This window comes from Ahaetulla prasina, chromosome 1 (assembly GCF_028640845.1).
Source record: "Ahaetulla prasina isolate Xishuangbanna chromosome 1, ASM2864084v1, whole genome shotgun sequence".
NCBI lineage: Eukaryota > Metazoa > Chordata > Lepidosauria > Squamata > Colubridae > Ahaetulla > Ahaetulla prasina.
Window position 1 is genome coordinate 97,849,507 of NC_080539.1, and position 21,824 is coordinate 97,871,330.

General features: G+C 39.0%; 1 protein-coding gene across 7 annotated transcripts in view; it reads right to left on the bottom strand.

The window, feature by feature from the left end:
• The window catches only part of LOC131191618 (SAM and SH3 domain-containing protein 1-like), a 702,583-nt gene that overhangs the window by 22,020 nt on the left and 658,739 nt on the right, over nucleotides 1-21,824 (bottom strand). For 5 of the 7 annotated variants that reach the window (XM_058169948.1, XM_058169974.1, XM_058169992.1 and 2 more), the window contains exons 9-11: nucleotides 17,139-17,271; nucleotides 10,919-11,757; nucleotides 6,082-6,153 (exon numbers count right to left, since the gene is read on the bottom strand). In XM_058169948.1, the coding sequence (XP_058025931.1) occupies nucleotides 6,082-6,153; nucleotides 10,919-11,757; nucleotides 17,139-17,271 (1,044 nt within the window). Of the gene's footprint in view, nucleotides 1-6,081; nucleotides 6,154-10,918; nucleotides 11,758-17,138; nucleotides 17,272-17,549; nucleotides 18,989-21,824 lie in introns of those variants that run through there. The other 2 variants (XM_058169997.1, XM_058169983.1) reach the window with 2 other exon arrangements.

Sequence of the window (21,824 nt, forward strand, 5' to 3'; positions counted from 1 at the left end):
TTTATATAGCTGCCCAACTCACAGGTAGGTCATTCCAGGCGGCTTACAACATTTTTTTAAAAAATCCACCATATAATAAAGGTAAAGGTTCCCCTCGCACATACATGCTAGTCTTTCCTGATTCTAGGGGGCGGTGCTCATCTGTTTCAAGAAGAGCCAGCACAGTCTGAAGATGTCTCCGTGGTCATATGGCCGGCATGACTAAATGCCAAAGGCACACGGAACGCTGTTACCTTCCCACCAAAGGTGGTCCCTATTTTTCTACTTGCATTTTTTACATGCTTTCCAACTGCTAGGTTGGCAGAAGCTGGGACAAGTAACGGGAGCTCACCCCGTTACGCAGCACTAGAGATTCAAACTGTTGAACTGCTGACCTTTCGATCAACAAGCTCAGCATCTTAGCCACTGAGCCACAGCATCCCTTTCTATAATATAAAATATAAATCATGTAATAAATACCCATAAAAAAAACCACCCACAGAGACACACACACACACCCATCCTCCATGCCAGCAACAATAAAATCAAGTCAGCCTCTTAAAGCAGCTCCATTTCCATTCGTGGTCCCTAGGCCTGCTGGCAAAACCACATTTTTAGGGTCTTTCAGAACAGGAACAGGGTGGGGACCAATTGGAGCTCAGGGGGAATGATGTTCCATAAAGAACGGATTACCATCAAGAAGGCCCTTCTTCATGGTTCCATCAGATGTACATTTCTAATCGATGGGATTCATAACATTCTCTGCCTTCCCATCCTGCTGGGCTGGATGGATGCAATAGGGGAGAGTTACAGTATATATTATTCTAACCAGACCACTTTTTCTCGGGAATCTGTGCTTTCCCTTTGACAATATTTGGAATGTTTTTCCTTGGAGTTCTTCTCAGTGGGATAAATAATGGAAGAAAGGGCAGTTCGTTATTACATGTTGACTACCCTATGATGCTTGTCTTCCAGTTCTTAAGCCATCACTTAAAATGTCATTGTGAGTTATTATTCATCACCGTGTAGTATAACAATCCTGACGGGCATTGAGCCAGAATAACCCATTACATACAAAGTGGGACAAATGTCACCACACAGGCAATATATTCAATTTAGCCACTTATATCGATTTTAATGTTATACACATAGGCAGAATGCTAAATAACGTAATTCCTGCATGCATGCATTTTAATTTAATAACCCAAATGGTATAATCCAATTGTTTTCCATTAGGTGTGTCTCTGCCAACTTCTGGAGAAAAACATTACAGTTGTACCCCACTCATAAGATCCTTGTATGAATCTCATTCACATCAGTATTGCTCAATATATATTGTGCTTCAGCTAACTTTTTTCTTATCCTTGTTAAATATTTTGGAAGTTATGAAAAGCTATTTGAAATGCAGCTCACATCCTCTATCTGTTACTTGCACATTAAGATCAATTTTTGGAATACTCAGTTTTTGGCTGAGATGAACGCTTGTTTATAAGGTTAAATGTGTTCTGCCTCCCTAAATTCTATGTAGGTTCAACTAATCATGGCTAACCTCACATATATTCATCTGACAGCCGTGTTAATCTAGTCACGTGAAGCTCAAGTGCAACCTCAAAGACTGCCAAAGAAGCATAATATTGGTCTTGGGATAAGATAATCTCTCTTTCTGGGTTACTTTGTAATAACTATCCCCACCAAGTAAAGTTATGGGTACTGAATAGGAAAGAAAGAACATCTACTGTAGTTAAGATTACATGACCTTCAAAAGCAATAAGTGAAAAGGAGAAGGGTCAAGAAAGCTGGGAAAAATTAGGATGAAAGGCAACCAGAACTGTTTTAGATTAATGATTAAAGCAGTTGCAAACTGGACCAGACCCAGTCCCCTATTGTCAAAATTTAGGTAGCTTTGGAAGTTCACATGGCATGAAAATGGGAAGGCCTATCACCCTGAAATATATTTTTGGTGAATTTTCCATTCATATCACTGGCCCTATTGATAAGGATTACCCCCCCCCCCAAAAAAAAATTAATGAGTGTCTGAAGAAATGCTTCACTTTGCACTTCTGTAACCCGCTGCAGAACAGTTTCATAAAATGGCTTTATGTTCCAGGATGGATGGAGAGAGAAAGATTTCTAACTAGAGAGATGAAAGAAAAAACAAAGATCGATAGAAGGCTTTCGTTTTGTTTAAGTAGTGGACAGGGAAGCTCCAAACTCGCTAGAACCTACTTAGTTGCTAAGTCTTCCTTCCTATGCGTGTGTTCTAGAGATCCATCCTCCTGCAGCAGCTGTATTTCACCCCCACCCTCCAGAGCCTTTCCATCTGGCCAGGGATTCAGCCCAGATGTTTTCAGAGACATTTTCCTTTCCCATCTATACAGAGATCACTCTGGCAATTCAGGAACTCGATGGTTTGGATTGGACAGGAGAAGGATGTGTTTTAGTAACGGAATCACAGATTAATTTCAATCCTCCCTTGCCTGCCCTACTAAATCCCCAAATGCGCAACAAAACCACAAAATTGGCTCCTGGAGCAGGAAAAACCAATCTAGATACACAAAGGCAGGGGGGGGGGGAGAAATGGAAGGGGGAAAGGTTTTTTAGTCCAAAAAAAACAAGCAAAAGAACATCACAGTCATTCATGAGAAAGACTTGCCTAATCTTAAAGGAAAACTGTATTAACGTTTCAGAGTGAAATTATGCATCAGTAACCATTTCTCAAAATATGACTGTGAACACCACAAAGTCACATGGATGAGTTGCCATTTAGCACAAAAGGCAACAATATTTAGAGACAAAAGGATGAGATCAACTCTTTTTTAATTCAAGGCACCCAGAGAATCCCCAAATTAGATCAGAAAAGCATTGCTTCCCACAATTTTCTTTTCTTGATCTACATTCTCCCTTGCACTCTTCCAGGTGAATTTGTTTGACACATGGCAGAGAGAACATATATATACATTATATAAATAACATTCCTTCCTTTGTTCTTTCCTGCTCTTCCCATCTGTCTAAATCCTGTCTCTTCTCCAATCCACAGTTCATTTGAATAAGCAATTCATTGGCAGAAAATCAAAAAGAAAAGGTTTTTAGACATAACTTTCTATTATGGCAGTCTACAAGAAATGCAAATAATGCTCTTGAAATGCAAGTTGCTCATATTATTTGTTGGTTGAACATTTCTAATTTCTGCAACACAAATTAATGGCTATGAATTTTAAAAAGCTGTTTGGAATTTATGTGTTAACTGCAATTGTTTTTGGGTTGAAATAGATATACACTCAATAACATAAAACTGGCAACAGTCAGGAAAACTTTAATTTCTCCATTCTGGTTCATCACACAGGACCAGTGATATGCGCTGTCCTTCAAGGACTAAACATGATGATCTTAGTTGCTTAGTCTCACTGCCAATACTATCCCTATAATCAGATTGGCAACCCTAAGGACAAGGGCGATCTATAAGATGATTCAGGGTAATAAAATAGAACCCTACATTTTAAATTGGAAGTTCTCAAAGAGAATTCTTGGCTCAGTCTTATCTATTAGCATCAAACAACTTATAAACAACTCTATTCACTACTGAACATTTTTTCAACGTGAGATCCTTCCCAAGGATATGTTAAATGAACATAAGCAGGGCAAAAATGTATACAGGATGGAGCTATGCTCTTTACATCCTCACATTTTCTTTCTCTTTCATCCCTGCCTTTCCCGGCTTTGTTTGCAGCTGGAATGTGGGAAGGAGAACTTTATATTTGCTGAAATATCAGAAGGGGATCTTCCCTTACATCTGAGCTACAGCCTACTATGTTCACTGAATCCAGGATTATGCTGAGAGCTGTCCAAGTGGTCATAAATCCCCTTCAGGCCTCTTCAGAGTGATTAGTGGGAAAGCAAGGATAGAAAAACTAGAATGTGAAAAATGGACTACTATGCATTAGTCACTACATCTTTCCTAAACTGGCTCCAGTTTAGTTTTAATCAGCTTATTTTGATATACTTTATTCAGTGGATAGAATAACTTAATGGGGAGGATGATTTTCACTCATCTGATACTCTTAGTTTAGCTAAATAAAACAGAGGGATAGAATCAAGATCACGGGAAGTGTTAATACCACTTTATAATGCCTTGGTAAGGCCACACTTGGAATACTGTAAAAAAGATATTGAGACTCTAGAAAGAGTGCAGAGAAGAACAACAAAGATGATTAGAGGACTGGAGGCTAAAACATGAAGAATGGTTGCAAGAACTGGGTATGTCTGGTTTAATGAAAAAAAGGACTAGGGGAGACATGATAGTAATGTTCCAATATCTCAGGGGCTGCCACAAAGAAGAGGGAGTCAAGCTATTCTCCAAAGCACCTGAGGGTAGAACAAGAAGCAATGGGTGGAAACTAATCAAGGAAAGAAGCAACTTAGAACTAAGGAGAAATTTCCTGACAGTTAGAACAATTAATCAGTGGAACAACTTGCCTGCAGAAGTTGTGAATGCTCCAACACTGGAAATTTTTAAGAAGATGTTGGATAACCACTTGTCTGAAGTGGTGTAGGGTTTCCTGCCTAAGCAGGGGGTTGGACTAGAAGACCTCCAAGGTCCCTTCCAACTATTCTATTCTATTCTATTCTATTCTATTCTATTCTATTCTATTCTGACTGGCCAATAAAACTATGGCAAATATGGTTGGAACAGTTGGCTTTTACTAGCTATCTAATTTTTATTGTGGAATAACTATTACTGCTTTCTAATTGCCTAGGAAACACCCCATTTCACCTATCCTCGTGTTACAATTATCATATGTAGAAAATAATATCTAGCAAATGAGAACCTTCACAAAAATAAGGTTTTTTGAGTTATCACAAGGTTGAATTTTTTAAAAAAATCTCGTTTGACATACAGACTGACAAGTTTCCTCTAAACTAATTTTTTATTCTTTTGGAATTTCAAAGATTGAGTAATCGTCTACTGCTTTCTAGCAGTACAGTCCTTATCACTCTCCAAATTTTATGACATTCTGCTACACATCCTCCTTTTGAATATAAAAAATTAAAAATCATAATTTCAAACATCCATAGCCAACTTTTGGGTTTGCCTGGACTGCACTGAGTGAAGAAGAATTGTTTTGGGATATATATAAAATATAGTTAATGCATATAAATGCACATGTTAAAAATTTATCATCTTGTGGTGTTTCATTACTAGTTTTCCAGGACTGCATGTGGCCTATAGATGGACACACCCAATTTCAAAGATTTCAAAGTACAAAATATTGTTCAGAATTACACAGAGCATTGTCTGGCATTAGTGTTTGCAGAATAATAAGCATGTCATATTTGGAGATATACTTTTGGACATTCATTTTAGTGCTAATAATTTTCTCTACTACCAACAAATTATTGATGTAGTCAGAGAGCATCATAACAACACAATTATTATGCCACGATGTGGCTACACCTACAAAGATGAAACTAGTGCAAACCATGGTATTTCCTGTGACACCCTATGGAAGCAAAACTTCAAGAAACACAATAGAAAGAGTATTTTCACTTTTGAACTTTGAAGTTGGAGGAGACCCCACCGACGACGACCAATAAAACAAACAAATAGAACATCAAAATAAATAAACTCACTCAAGACACAAATGACCAGGTTCAAATCATCTTACTTCAGGCATATTAAGATAACACTATCATTCTGGAAAAAACTCTAATGCTGGGAAAGGTGGAAGGAAAAAAAGATGACCAGCAGCAGGCTAGATGAATTCTTTTACAACGGTGATGGGTGTATCATTGGAAGACCTGAATGAACCAGGTTAGGGACTGATTTTCATGGAGAAAATCTATGAGTCACTATAAGCCAATACCAACTTGATGGCAATCAATCAAAAAGGTATTTGTTATTGTTGGAAAATGATGTTTTTTGAAATGCAATTTAAAAGTACTCTACCAAGAAGCAACTCAAATCTATTGTAATTGAAAACTGATGTTATCCTCATAGCTACTTTTATAGCAAATCCCAGTGCATTTTAATTTTGAAACACATTACAAACACCGTCATTGGGCTGTAGTATGAATGTATCTCATGACTGAATATGTCATACTCACAATTTGATCTGAACTGTTTCCAATGTGCAGTGAGCGATTTGCCAAATCAAAACCACCAAAGCTGCAGGTTCTCTGTGAAATAAGGCAAATTTATAACATTTTACCACAAAATGAGCATGGTGTCAATTGTTTTCTCAGGTAGAGAAGACACTAGAGAAACGTCTCAATTGTACAAATAACAGCAGCAGGCATGAAAAAATGTTCTGGATTATGTTCATGCATCATGTTCCCTTCCTGGACTTCTACTAATGGTTTTATGGCTTCATATTGAGATTGGGATCTTCAATAAAGGAGTTTTAAAACTATTTGCTAAATGAGGAATAGTTTTACATAACCCATGTTTTGGGAGTCATTTGGGTATACAATATTAGCAACAACAAAATGTTCCACTTTATTATACTTGAAATAGACAAAAGCTTTGAAATTTTAAGCATCTGCTCAATTGATTGATTCAGTCAATAATGACATCTTCAATCTCTGAACAATCAACAATTTCAGAGACTCCATATCTGTAACCAAGGCCTGTATGGAACAAAGCAGTTTTCATACTACTACAAGAGAGAATACAGTAGGTGATATGTGCAGTGGCATAATCTTGCAGAAGTAATTAGAGAAGTGAGTTCTTCTCAGAGAAACATCTCAAGCAAGAAACACTGACATTGAATACAATAGTTCTGCTTGCCTAAACAGGTCAGTGTAATGACACTAATTTTCTTTTCAAAGCTGAAAAACACACCAAGCATACTTACTTGGTGCTTAATAATGATCCTCATATGTAAAGTGTTCATTATTGAAAAGACGGTAGCCTCTAGAACTGCCTGGTTCCCTTTCAGTTCTACAATACAGATGTTTGCCTTTTCCAGAAATAAATTGGCTGGCTATTTCTATGTTTTGATCTATGCATTTACATCTTGTCCTTCAACCTTATTCCCTCTGTTTTTCTTCATCTTATAGAAAAACAGCAGCAGCAGCAGCAAATCGGGATATGATCATTATCCTTCATCATCTGCTTTGTAAATAATAAATGCTGTATATGTAATATCTCATTATTAAGTCTGCTACCAATTAATACATTACGAAAAGCCAATTATAAGCTCCACTACACAACCTATATGAAGTATGTTTTTTATCCTCATCAAACAAACCTTTGCTGGTGAACATGTAATTGTATTTTTCCCCTGAAAACATCCATTTAACAAGAAAGTAAACAGCAAAGGAATGCTGTAACGATTTTAAAAAGTCATCTCAGAAAGTTTATATCATCTTTTAATATCAAACAAGGATTACAATTGGGGATCTTCATGTATTTGTGTATGAACATGTATGCAGGCAGTGAGTATGTATGATAGCGGAATTCAGAGTTGGCATGGATGGTATATGGAATCATACAAACACACAAAAATACCCTCATAGTTAAAAGTTGCTTTTTGACAATATGCTATATTTCAAACAGCTGTATTGTTATGCTTGCCATTGGACATATAGTTCATTACTTTCAATTACTTCACAAAAACATGCTAAATAAAAACAGTAGATGAAGAGGCTGTAGATTCTTAAATGAAATGATCATGCACATACTTTAAAAGTTCTAGGCATGCCTTGGCCACTAAAATAAATTTAAATGCCCAAAATATATGTAAAAGCAACACATGTAATCAGTCCTATTTACAAGGGATGCCATAGCTCCTGAGGTTGCAGTAAACATGAATTATGATCTCAGAGGAAGACAGTGTAAAATAGTGCCTAAAATTCACAAGCAGGGTATAAAGCATTTGCTCTTTGTAAAAGAGAAGATTTAATCCAAGTTTTCATATATATATATATATAAAGGAAGAGGTCTAGCTTTTTCTCCAAAGATGCAATCCAACACATCCTAGCTATTATTTTATTTTATTTATTATTGATTTATTAGACCAATTTATAAAGCCACCCTTCTCACAAGCAAGGTATTCTGGGCATTGTACAGCAGAGATAAAAGGATAAATACATTAAAAAGTATAATAAAAATTAAAACAAAGAATAATAGACAAAGGGATGTTAACAATAACAGAGCAGCTCAACAGTTCACCTATTCCTGGGGACCCCAGCCCTGCTGGCATAACCAGATCTTGAGGAACCTCCAGAAACTCAACAGTGACAAGGGTAGCTGGTAATGGGGGAGAGATTCAACAATCTGGGTGCCACAACAGAAAAGACCTGGCACCTACTGCTTATCTAATATCTTCCTAGCTGACTGACACAAGCTATAGCAGGGGTGCTCAACTGTGGCAACTTTAAGACCTGCAGACTCCCAGAATTCCCCAGCCAGCCATGGTTGAACACACCTAGGCTATAGGCTGTAGGTATGTAGACTCCCTAGCCTACATCATATCATATAAGGAAGTTCAATTCTTGCTACCAATATCGGCAATAGACAGTAAATAATAGTAACGGGCTTACAATCAAACAATATGCAGGACAAAATGTATTTTTTAAAGAGTATGTTATTGCCTCTTATATAAGCACATCATGTGTAGTCAAGTGAAAAGTGTATTTCACCTTCTGAAATATTCTCTACATACTATCTTCATCAAATAAATTATTTTAATAAAATATGTTACAAAGTAGGGCAGAATCCACTAACATACAAAGCATTGGAGAAAAAGGATAAATTACCTTAGGAAAAAAAATTAACAGCTTTACAGTGGCTACTAGCCAACTGCAGCCATAGTTTAAAAGTTAGCGAAAGTGAGATTTTGTCTGTCAGAATCATTTTTTCCCCTTAAGTTTCTTGGAACGCTAGTCATGATTGTCTGAACTCGAGACCTTCGTTCAGAAATACAATCCATCTATGAACTTCCCAGATGGCTTTAGATCCCTGGCTCTCATCCTCATTTTCCTATATCTGAGCTGGGAATTAAATGTTTCACTTTACAGAGCAATTATGGACTGCAATCCTAAGCACTGTACATATCTTTGCCTGATGAAAATTAAGAGTGGCAATCTTTTTTTTTAAAATAACCACTGAGAACCATATTTCCTCAGAAGGAAGTTATCAATAGCTACACAGTGATGGTTGGATCCTCAGTCAAAAAAATAGGTAGTATCCCCTTTTACCCCTCTATCTCTTTCTTTTTCTGTGTAACTTTTTCCATTTATATATAGATTTTCTCCTCAGTTCATTGCTTTCCTTTCTCTCTTTTACACACACATACCTTACTTCTCCCTCACCACACAGTCAGCATGCAGAGATAAAGAATGAGCTGAGATTCCAATCTGAGTCCCTCTACTTCAGGGGTGTCCAAACTTGGCCCCTTGAAGAGTGGTGGACTTCAACTCCCAGAATTCCCCAGCCAGCATGAGCTATAAATATGAGCAAGTTGCTGGCTGGGGAATTCTGGGAGTTGAAGTCCACCACTCTTCAAGGGGCCAAGTTTGGACATCCCTGCTCTACTTCTTCCACCCCTGCATGAATCACAACATTTAAAGGAGTTAATGATGCAGAGTACACAGAAATATGATTTCTCCACATCACCCACTCATCACCACTACTAGCTTGGCAGCTGGCAAAGCCACAGTTATGTTGAGGTCGCAATGCACGGGAATTGCTTTCCCTGGATATTGTCATCTGCAGCATAATGAGCTGGTTGGTGGGCTTGCAGCCTTGCAACTGTGCCAAGAAAAGCAATGGAAATGATCCCTCCCACCTTTTCTTCTCCGGTGGAGTTGTCTTGCTGCAAATCTTTCTAAAGGGCTTGAGGAGATCAGAATTTGTTAAGGAGCAAAGACATTGGCAGAGACTTAAGATGGGCTGCTCTGATCAGAGGCTGCTTTGGAGAAATATGGGAGTAAGCACAGAAAAACAAAAACAAAAATACCAGGTACATATGGAATATTTGGAAAGATATAAAAAGTGCCAAAAACAAAACAAAACCCTGGGATGAAGAGCCTGCTCTAGTTTGATCTATATAATATTTATACTACTCTTTAGGAAGGATTCACAACATTTTTTCATTAGTCACATGGAGCCAATTTGAGAGGGTGTTCCAAACTGTAATTTAGAGGCAACAGGTGGGCTTTTTTCTCAACCTAGTAAGGTAGAAAAGTGAATGATGACATACCTACCTAAAATTCTGTAGCTCTAAAACTGAAGCATAACTTTCTCCATATGATGGGCTAGAGAGCATCATTTGAACCACCCCACAGTTCCTCAATTCAGAATCTATGATCTAAATGCACTGTACAACGGTCACTAATTAAATTATATTTATTTTATTTTTGATTTGTCCTGCCATTATTATTTTTATAAATAACTCATGATGGTAAACCTGAATTTCCATTTCCTCCTCTTATTTTCCCCAGAACAACAATCCTGTGAGGTGAGTTGGGTTGAAAGAGCATGATTACCCCAAGGTCATCCAGCTGGTTTTCATGGCTAAGATGGGACTTGAACTCACAGTCTCCCACTTTCTAGCCTGGTGCCTTAACCACTAGACAAACTTGTTCTCTCCATGTATTTCGTTATATGTTTATTTATTTCTTATTAATTTTGTTGATTCAAGCAAATATGGAACATAAAAGCCATTTTCTATCTGAAAATGTACTTCTTGTATTGAGTCGATTCTAAAAGGCAAGGGTTTTCCCTTAAAATGTTAGGAACAAGGAACGAGAATAGCGTGTCTCAATATTTATTAGAATATCTCATTGGCCAATAATTAGGAGAAGGTTGAGGGGAGAGAAGAGAAAGGCAATGAAATGGTAAGCCTTTCAAACATCATGATGAGGGGAGTGGGGGAAACCAAGCAATGCTGACTGCAACCTCACGGGAGCTTGTGGCCACCTTTGGTGTAAAACTCACAGACTTTTGGTGGATTCTCAAAAGAACCCTTTTTGTACAGCGATCGACTGTGGAAGCCCACTTCCTCTTTGCCGCCGCCTCTTCCTCCAGTAGGCACCGCCTCAACTCCTGTTCTTCACTTTTGCTCAAGGTTCTGTCAGTCACGGGCCGCACCAGATGCGATAGGTTGAGGTGACTGTACAGGCTTCTTTCCACCACATAGGTGATATTGAACTCGCTGACTGAATTGCACCCTCGAAGCCTTCTGTTTGAGAAGCCACAGCTTCCACCTCTTCCTAGCCTCTTGGGTTTGTGATGAAGCAGCTGCAGATCGCAGATGGAAGGCGATACACCTTTCCTAGCAGGACGCTGACAGAGAAAAGCTCTAGAACATGAATAATTAGGATCTGCCTTTTTTAACCGGATCTGCTTCCTGACACTCTGGATTTCCTCCAAAGATACCAGGACATGATGCTTGCACCTGCTGTCATAAAAGCAAATGCTTTCTTTACTTACCCCATGACTGAGAGAGCCAAGGTTCTTCATTTCTCCATCGGTTAAAGAACGGCAAACTTTAGGTATTTTATCCTCTTCTGGATAAGAAAAGAATGTCCCAAGTTTTTTGGGGGGTTTTATAAGGCCACGACTATCAGATTTACTGAAGGTCTTAAGCAACTTCCTGTTTGTACCCCAAGTGTCCAGGCTACTGGATGACGGAGATAAGGTCAGTGAATCATTTTCATTATCTGGCTGTTTTTCAGAGGAATGATCCAAAACGAATTGTTTCTTGTGAATTCCAGAGTAAAGTGCTGGTCTACCATCTGGTCCTGCGGGAGTGTCAAAGGAGTGATCATCCACACCTGAAAGGGAATAGGCCATTATATTAGTTCTCACTAGCTAACGCGGTCATGACAGAAGACAGAAGGGGGGAGGGAGGGAGGGAGAGAGAGGGAGATAGAGAAGTATATCCCACAGAGACAATTTCTTAGTCTTGTTCAACCAAATGCATGTAGGGCCTATCTGAAGTTAATTCAGATAATCCTTGACTTACGACCACAATTGAGCCCAAAATTTATGCTGCTAAGCGAGACAGTTGTTAAGTGAGTTTTGCTCCATTTTACAATCTTCCCACAGTTGTTAAGTGAATCACTGCAATTGTCAAGTGCAGTAACCTTGTTACTAAAAACAGGGTTGTTAGTCGGGCTTCCCCATTGACCTTGCTTGTCAGAAGGTGACCAAAGTTATCCCGGACATTACAACCGTCACTTTTTTCAGTGCTGTTGTAACTTTGAATGGTCATTAAATGAACTGTTGTTACAGAGGAATTATTGAGTCTGTCATTTGCACCTCTATAACTGTCTGGTTCGGTTCTGCAACCCAACAAGAAAAACACAGACTTCAGAGGATAATTAGAACTGCAGAAAAAATAATTGCTACCAACTTGCCTTCCATTGAGGACCTGTATACTGCACGAATCAAGAAGAGGGCCGTGAAAATATTTGCAGATCCCTCGCATCCTGGACATAAACTGTTTCAACTCCTACCCTCAAAACGACGCTATAGAGCACTGCACACCAGAACAACTAGACACAAGAACAGTTTTTTCCCGAAGGCCATCACTCTGCTAAACAAATAATTCCCTCAACACTGTCAGACTATTTACTGAATCTGCACTACTATTAATCGTTTCATAGTTCCCATCACCAATCTCTTTCCACTTATGACTGTATGACTATAACTTGTTGCTGGCAATCCTTATGATTTATATTGATATATTGATCATCAATTGTGTTGTAAATGTTGTACCTTGATGAACGTATCTTTTCTTTTATGTACACTGAGAGCATATGCACCAAGACAAATTCCTTGTGTGTCCAATCACACTTGGCCAATAAAATTCTATTCTATTCTATTCTATTCTAGAGGACCAACTGCAGTTGAAGAACAGAAGAATCTGGATACCATCAAGGAATAAAATAGATGCAATAGAAGCAATAGTGGCATACTGATGTATGTCTCAACATACATAGATGATTTTTGGAAAAGGCCAAATCTCTGCTGAAAATAATTAACCTAGCTTAAAATAAATTTCAATCCTAAGAATACCCCAAAAAAATCTAATAGTGAAAAGCTGAAAGGAATAGAATTTACTGTTCAAGAATAAATTCAACTGTTTATATGTAGTTAATAAAGTAAAATGAGAAATAGATAGGAAGATCAAAGGAAAACCAGATGCAGAAGACTGAGTTTATGAATGAAAGGGGAATGCAGTGAGTGGTCTGTCAGTTTTCATACACAGTATTTAAAGGAATGCCAGGAGGAGCCAGCAGCAGCAGCTCTGGATATAACCTGTTTTGCTTCTACAGCTGTGAACGATGCCAAAAAAGTGAATTTAAAATTAGAAATAGGTAGTTTGGGCTTAATATAGTGACATCAATTGTGAATTTATTGCCTATGACGTTTGTGGGCAAATAATCTTGCAAAAAGGTGGGGAGAATTTCTGTTCTGAGGGAGTTTTCATACAGAGCCTGCCATTTTAAGTAAGAAAGGGCGAAAGTAGGGAAGTAAACTTGTTGTGTATCTATGATTACATGGAGGAGTTAAGGAAAATGATAGGTATCATAACCCATCCTCTCTCTATATACCTATAGTCAAGCTGAATATAGTGAAAGCCATGCATGAATAGAAATACTCTATTTGGAAAGCTATATTTTAAAAAATTCCTTTCCTCCTCCCTCCTGCATATTAGTAGGGAGGAAAAATCCAGACTATATTATGATATATTTATCTACTCTAATGGTAGAACAAGATACAGAAGGGAAAGAATCCAACAAAATACATTGAATATTTAACTTTTAACTTGAATGTTCCAAATATTTTGATTAAACTCAAATCTTGCAATACAGTCACTCAGTATTTGTGCACTAATTTGATTCTCCTCTCAAGTAAAATCCTGGAAAGGAAAGTGTGCGCTGGGTTTCATCAACTCTAAAAAGGCTAATGTTGTACTTAGAAAGGTCACAGCAAGAAATGTCTACATATTTATAGAATAGCAAGAGCTACGACTCATTGTATGAGAAAAAAAGAAACACAAACATTCTTCAAATGTTGGCTGGAAGAGCAGATAACTAAAAGATTAAATATACTAAAAATTAACAGCCACATATTCACATTACAACGCAGACTTAAAACTCTGCAGAAAATAAACTAACCTAACTTAAAATGATTAAATTTCAATCCTAAGAATACAAAAAAAAAATTCCAATAGTAAAAAGCTGAAATGAATAGAATTTACTGTGGAAACATCTTTGCCTAATGATGTCTAAGAGGACTTCTTCCAAAAAGGAAGGCCAGAATCTAGGAGCAGTTATAGCGTTGGAAGTTTGGGGAGCAGAGAAAATGGCAAATGTTGTGTTCTAGTAATTTGGTCCCAAACGCATTCCGGCTTGTGCTTGAAGGAGAACTGGCAACTGGTGGAGTTGAACATAGGTGCTATGTGGTCCCTACAACTGATTCCAGTCAAAAATTCAGATTTTGAAGCTGACGAAGGCTGAAATCCTCCCTTTTGACTTGCAATGCAGTCATCAAAATAATAAGCTATTAAGGCGATGTATCACCATAGCAAATGACCAAAAGTGCATTGGTCTCAGCTACAAAAAATGTTTTGAGTTAAGAGGTCAAATCCAACCCTTATTACAAATATAGTGTGTCTATGCATGTCAAGATGTGGTGCCTCAGTGGCTAAGACACTGAGCTTGTCAGTCGCAAGGTCGGCAGTTCAGCGGTTCGAATCCCTAGTGCCACGTAACGGAGTGAGCTGCTGTTACTTGTCCCAGCTGCTGCCAACCTCGCAGTTCGAAAGCACGGAAAAAAATGTAAGTAGAAAAGTAGGGACCACTTTTGGCGGGAAGGTAACAGCGTTCTGTGTGTCTTTGGCATTGAGTCATGCTGGCCACATGACCACGTCTTTGGACAGCGCTGGCTCTTCGGCTTTGAAACGGAGATGAGCACTGCCCCCTAGAGTCGGGAACGACTAGCACATATGTGCGAGGGGAGCCTTTACCTTTACCCTATGTATGTCAAGATAAATTCCTATCCTCTGCTGATCTTTCTTCTTGGGTCAAACATGGATAAGCCTGCATAGCCTTAATGTATTATTTTAAAATTACATATTTTTTAAAAAAATATAAGGTTTTAGTAAAAGCTCTTAAGAAACCAGTACAAGTGGTCCTCAATTTACAGCAGTTCATTTAGTGATTGTTCCAAGTTACATTACTGAAAAAAGTGATTTATGACCGTTTTCCACACTTACGACCATAGCAGCATCCCCATGGTCACATGAGCAAAATTCAGATGCTTGGCAACTGACTCATGACGGTTGCAATATTCAGGGATCATGGGATCCCCTTTTGCAGCCTTCTGAGAACAAAGTCAATGGGGAAACCAGTTTCACTTAACACCCTTGTTGCTAACTTACAAACTGCAGTGAACAACTTAACAACTGTGGCAAGAAAAGTTGTAAAATGGGGGCAAAACTCACTTAACAAAGGTTTCACTTAGCAACAGAAATTTTGGGCTCAATTTTGGTCATAAGTTGAGGACTACCCGTAGAGTAACAGTATGGAACAAGCTTTCTTTGCCTTTGATTCCAAGAGCTTGGAAAAGGTCAGAGTTCCTTAGATATTTTTATTATCACACACAAAAAAATAACATCTCTATCAGGCTTCTCTTTTCCTCTCCTGAATTTAAATGTATACAAACGGTTAGTTATTAGTTATTGCTGCAGAATGATAGAATAATAATAATAATAATAATAATAGAATAATAATGAATTATTGCTGCAGAATAATAGAATAATAATGAGTTATTGCTGCAGAATAATATTTAATGTCCATTTGTCATTTTATTTTTAAAATCAAATCCAAATAAATGCTATAAAAGTGAAACTCACTATATGTTACTTTAAGGCAGGGGTCTCCAACCTTGGCAACTTTAAGCCTGGAGGACTTCAACTCCCAGAATACCCCAGCCAGCTTTGCTTTGCTGGCTGGGGAATTCTGGAAGTTGAAGTCCACCAGGCTTAAAGTTGCCAAGGTTGGAGACCCCTGCTTTAAAGGGTTAAAATCTCTCTCTGCCCATGGAATCAATTGTGGCATTCTTTGGCTTCTATTCAAGTGATACATGTCTATTTTCTGACAAGTTCATCCTTCCTGCTGAAAGAACCATTTGCCAAACTTGAAGGGTGTGGTTTTGGTCAGGCAGATGTTTCAGCATCCCACGAGAAACTGACTCGCTTTCTAACCCTTTGGGATAAGCCTCACTTGCAATTTCTCTTACAGTTTTTCATCCCCCCCAAAAAAACAATGTAGCTCATTTACGAGTCACATTTCTTGGCTTCAGAACTTGCAGGGAAAAAAATGCAAGAACGAAGCAAAGTGACAGAGGCTTTTAGGGGGAATTTTTTTTTTTTTAACCAGAAAGGCAACTTATCTTTTGCTCCTACCAGAACTCTGCTTCCTGCAAACTCTTAATCTGGTACTCACTATTACATTTCATTAATAAAAACCTCATGAAACATTAGTCACTTCCTGGAAAAGTGTTTATACTCAACTATGCGGATTCTTCTACTATACTGACAAATGCAGAACTAAGAATTCTAATGAGTTTGGTAGTCAAGGTTATGGATCAGGGAGCCCTTTTCCTTGGGTCTGTCCCGTTTCTGTCCAGTTTCAGGCTTGGCTGATAGAACTTTCTGTTCCGGGTGCACGTCCCAAAAAGCCACGTCGGGACTGCAGATTTTTGTAGGATGATAGGGGGTGGGGTGTGGGGGGGTGGGAGGTGGTGAAAGTTTGTCTATCCATCCACCAATAATAACTTCTCTATAGCCTTTTCACTTGAGACTGTCCCCAATAAGTTATGTTGCAATAAAAGAAGAAAGACTATCCAGCCACAAACATGCCAAAAATCACGGTAGATAACAGTACCTAGAAAACTGTACAATCGAGTACAGCCATAAAATTTGACCGCTAGTGCAAAGAACTATTCTGATCCAGCTGATTAATATGGGCACAGTGCATAAAAAAAATCAATTCAGAGGGTGACCAAATGTTTCTTCTTCTCCTCTGGCAAAGTTTCTCATACACTTTTCCAAAGGGATGGCACACCCACCCTCTCTTTCCCACCATGCCATTCTGATCACACAATCCAAGCACATCTTCTTGCTAAAGCTGCTAATTCTTACCTTCAGTGCTGGGCTTTTTAATTTCTTCCACTCGGATTAATTTCTTTCTCACTCTGCGAGTTGAGTTGACCAATTTATGCAGTCTCTTAAACTTCACTGATTCTTCTGATTCATCATCTGATTGCTCTCTTGACTGGCAGGGAAGCAAAAGGAGATGTTAGTAGAGGAATTGTTGCATAGCTCAAGGCAGGGAAGCATCTCTTTTTCCAGAGTCCTAAAACAAGGCAAATTCATCTTTCATTCTGAATATTCACAATTTCTTCTCTCTCTCTCTCTCTCTGTCTGTCTCTCTCTCTCTCTCTCTGCCTCACTCTCTGTCTCTCTTTCTTTCTCTCTCTCTCTCTCTCTCTCTCTCTCTCTCACACACACACACACACACACACACAATACTTTAAAAAGAATGGAACATACCATTTTCACTTCTAAATTAGCACAAAGTAAGGTCTCAGACACCAAAATGTGTTCCAGCCCTCATCGTCGTCTCTGCCTCTGCGCATTGTGTAATAATAGCAATTTCCACGTTGCTTCCTACACAGCCCAGGCAGGACACTTTCCCAGCGCTCTCTAAGCCTTGTTAGTTAAGCTCCTGTTGTTTGGGTCAGGCAATGGTCTTCCTGGCCTGGCGAAACATCTACACTGGAAAGCCTGGTTATAGACTGCTTTTCTGCGCTGAACTGAAACACACTCATTGACTCTTTTTTTCCAGCCTTAACAAGGAAAATCAAAAACAGCAACAGCAGCAAAAATGAGGAGGTGGGAAGGGAGAGAGGGAAGGGGAGGGAAACGAAGAGGAGAGCTCATCCTCTCTACTCCGATGTATTTTATTAGTTATAGTCATATAATTTCCCCCCCCTCTTATCCCCATACTAGGCTTCTCATTCTAAAGATTGTCAAGATTGGCTGTTAATACAGACCGAGCATTCCTCAAGAATTGACCAAAGGAAAACTCTGACCTTTGCAGGCTCTTAGTTTAGCCCATATTCCCCAGCTTCCCATTTGGTCTCACATCTGATGCTGCCTGCTCCGTTCCAGCTGTTTTCCCTCAAGTATCCAGCATTACAGAGACATAAAGAATCCTCCCTTTCCAGCAGCAGTGACACCACACGCTGAAACAATCCATTCCTTGTGAACCAAATCAGAGCTCTCATTTTCAAGCCAGACCCAGCGCTCAATATGCTACTTCCTCTGTTTGGCCCCATTTAGAATTTCTGTGTGCGAAAGTAGAAAGGGGGAGACCAAAAAAAAAGAAGTGGGGAGGGGGGAAGAAGAGGGAGACTTAACTCTTGGCTTTTACAGTACAGAACTGCCACTGTACAAGGCTTGCATTCCAAGGAGCGGAGAAGATTCCAGCTGGAACTCTCCAAAGACTCTATTTTGGCCTTTGCTTTCACACACAGCCCTGACCAATTCATCCCAGGTCCAGCCTCCCAGCTCAGAACCCCAAGAGCAGCTTCCTGTGGGTGAACTTTGGGCCATTTAAGTTGCCAGGTTGAAATTGGGCCTTATTGTCTGTGTTTTAAGTTGGACAAAATAGGCTTTCTTTAACAGCAAAGGTATAATAATGTCTATATGTATCAAGCTGGGGGCATGATGGCTCAGCAGTTAAAGACGCTGAGCTTGGCTGGAAAGCTGACAGCCCAGGTTTGAGACCCGAGCACCGCAAAACGGGGTGAGGTCCCGTTAACTCATCCCAGCTCCTACCAATGAAGCAGTTCGAAAGCATACAAATGCGAGTAGATAAATAGGCACCACTTTGGTGGGAAGGTAACAATATTCCAGGTACCTCGTCGTACAGTCATGCTGGCCAGATGACCACGGAAGTGTCTTCGGTAATGCTGGCACCCTCAGCTAAGAAACAGAGCACCCCCCCCCGAGTCATACATGATTGAACAGGGGAAATCTTTACCACACTAGCCACATAGGACAAAACAAATCAATTGCCACCTACTGCCCCTTCTGAGGGCACAGAGGACTTGATCCACAGTTCTTTCATGATCTTGGTGGCTCACCTTTGCCATCGTCATTTTTCAATTATGATGGCCAGAACTGGACAGAGAATTCCTACTGGGATCTGGTCCAGGACAGAGTAGGATCAAATGATTACTCCTTGTGATCTAAATGTCTCTGTTTCACTCTACAGTGCTTTGGGCCATTATTCAAACAATTAAGCTTTATGTGCAAATATAAATGCAGACATATTGTCCTGCTTGGACACTAAGATAAAATAGGATATTATTAAAAAAATCCTTACAGATGCACTCTTTCTTTTTTGCACTTGGATTATGTGTCAGCATTTTTAGAGGAAAATGCTCTTTGAGATGCTGCTGCATTGAATGCACATGCATTCCAGGAAAAGTATGAACTGGCCCTACGTTAAGTAATTCCCTACACAAAAAGGCATTTGCATATTAATACCAAAAGGGAACATTTTACAGCATGTGGCACTTTGGCTATCCCACTCAGAGGTCAGAATGCTTCCAATTCAACCACTTTGAGTCGTTTCATCTACAGGCATGCAGCTTTCTGCCTGAAAATGTTTCGACATAGCCAGTAACTCTGTGCCAAAAAAAAAAAGAGGGCCCCACATCATGTAGAACCCTCTATCTGGAAAGCAGTCATTCTACAAAGCGATTTCTTTGCATGTTTCAAAGGAGAAAACACATGGAATTGCAATACTGTAAACAGGAACAGCTTGGTTTTCAACCACACTGTAAGCCCCCACCCCTTTCATTCAAAAACCCCTAATGGCACAAATCTTAATTATTTTGGCTAATGTCGGATGCAGAAATTCTGTAGTGAATGCTTAAGTGTTTCATTTCTAGTTTCCATGGCAACATTACATCAGATTGCAGACAGCTGGCTCCACAGTTTTAAACCATAACAAATTGACCAAGCTAGTTCAGAAAATTATCCTGGCTTTAAAGAGATAGCATGCTATTCAGTCGCCAGCAAAATAGTGCAAGGCCAACAGGGCTTACTTTTGGCAAATGTAGGAAGGCGGACTCTTTTTCCCCAGCTTCTTTTGGAACAAGTGCATCCCTGACACATCAGCGATGTTCTAATACCAGCAGAAAATGGGTCAATACTAGATGAAAAGGCACAGGGGAACTAGATCAACAGCATCTGCAGTTATGAAGGTCTTCAACAATAAACTGAAACAAAACTTTTGTCAGATGGTCCAAACTTCCCAACCCGGGTTCTTTGGAAGTTCTCTCTGCTTCTTCATTAACAAAGTGGAATTAGAAGTCAGGAAGCTGCCTCAGTTGCTAATACGATCTTCAGAAAAGATGGACAGTTTTCGGTTTTCTTGGCAAGCTCTGACTCCCATGAATTCTGTATCTCAAGCCAAGCTTATTCATATGGTTTGGGGAAGTACGTATTTACCATATCTAAAGAAACAATTCCTGAAATTCACATTTTAAGGAATTGATTTATATTTCTTGATCTGTCTGCATTTATTGCTTCTTCAGTCATGGTCTGCTTTCTAAATAGGCCAATATACAAGTCCATCCAAGAAATGACTAATTAACATACCAAATTACTGTTTAACTCAGGGGTGTTGTGTTAGCTTAACCTTATTTCCTATCTGAATCAAAACTAATTTTTCATTTCATAACTATGTGATTACTTACAAGAAATAGGCGGTGTTTCAATAAAGAAAATATATGTTTTAATGTTATATTATGCATATGTTTTACTACATATGTATTTATCTAGAGCAGGGGTCTCCAACCTTGGTCCCTTTAAGACTTGTGGACTTCAACTCCCAGAGTTCCTCAGCCAGCTTTGCTGGCTGAGGGACTCTGGGAGTTGAAGTCCACAAGTTTTAAAGGGACCAAGGTTGGAGACCCCTGATCTAGAGATACAGTTTCATGCACATGTTAGGCATCCCTGCTTAAATGGTACAATTCACTCAATTGTTAAGTAAACAAAGGCTATTTAATCTTTATATATTTCTGCAAATGTGAATGGAGTCTTATTCTTCATGTACAGTTGTTCAGAGATTCCAAAATGTGGTCGATTTGTCAGGCTTCAATTCTACAGATAAACAAATATTTTGACCCTCTAAGGCTGGCACTGGAGTTCCATCTACTTTCAATGTAGATTGGTTCTCCTGAGCAGCTGTGTGAAGGCTTGAAAATGAATACAATTCATTCTTACAAAACAGGAGAAGGCTATTTAAAAGAAAAACAAAAACACTTCCAGCTAGCAATTTTGATTCTGGCAAGCATTGTTAAGAAATGGAAGTTACACAAAACTGTTGAAGTCAAGACAAGACCTGGAAGAACAATTCTGCTAATATTGGTCCCAAACTATTCAGACCAGTAGATTACCGCAAATGATTTGCTAACAAGTTTCGCTGATAGTGATGTCAGCTAATCCATAGTATCATCAGTCTAAAGATGCCCACTTTTCAGCCAGCTCGACATTCTATAGCAAAGTAGCTGGCTCTGTAATAACCCAAAAATCTGTGGTATTACATGTACAAACTTACATTTCTTTTTTTTTTTAATTTACATTTATATCCCGCCCTTCTCCGAAGACTCAGGGCGGCTTACAGTGTATAAGGCAATAGTCTCATTCTATTTGTATATTTACAAAGTCAACTTATTGCCCCCCCAACAATTTGGGTCCTCATTTTACCTACCTTATAAAGGATGGAAGGCTGAGTCAACCTCGGGCCGG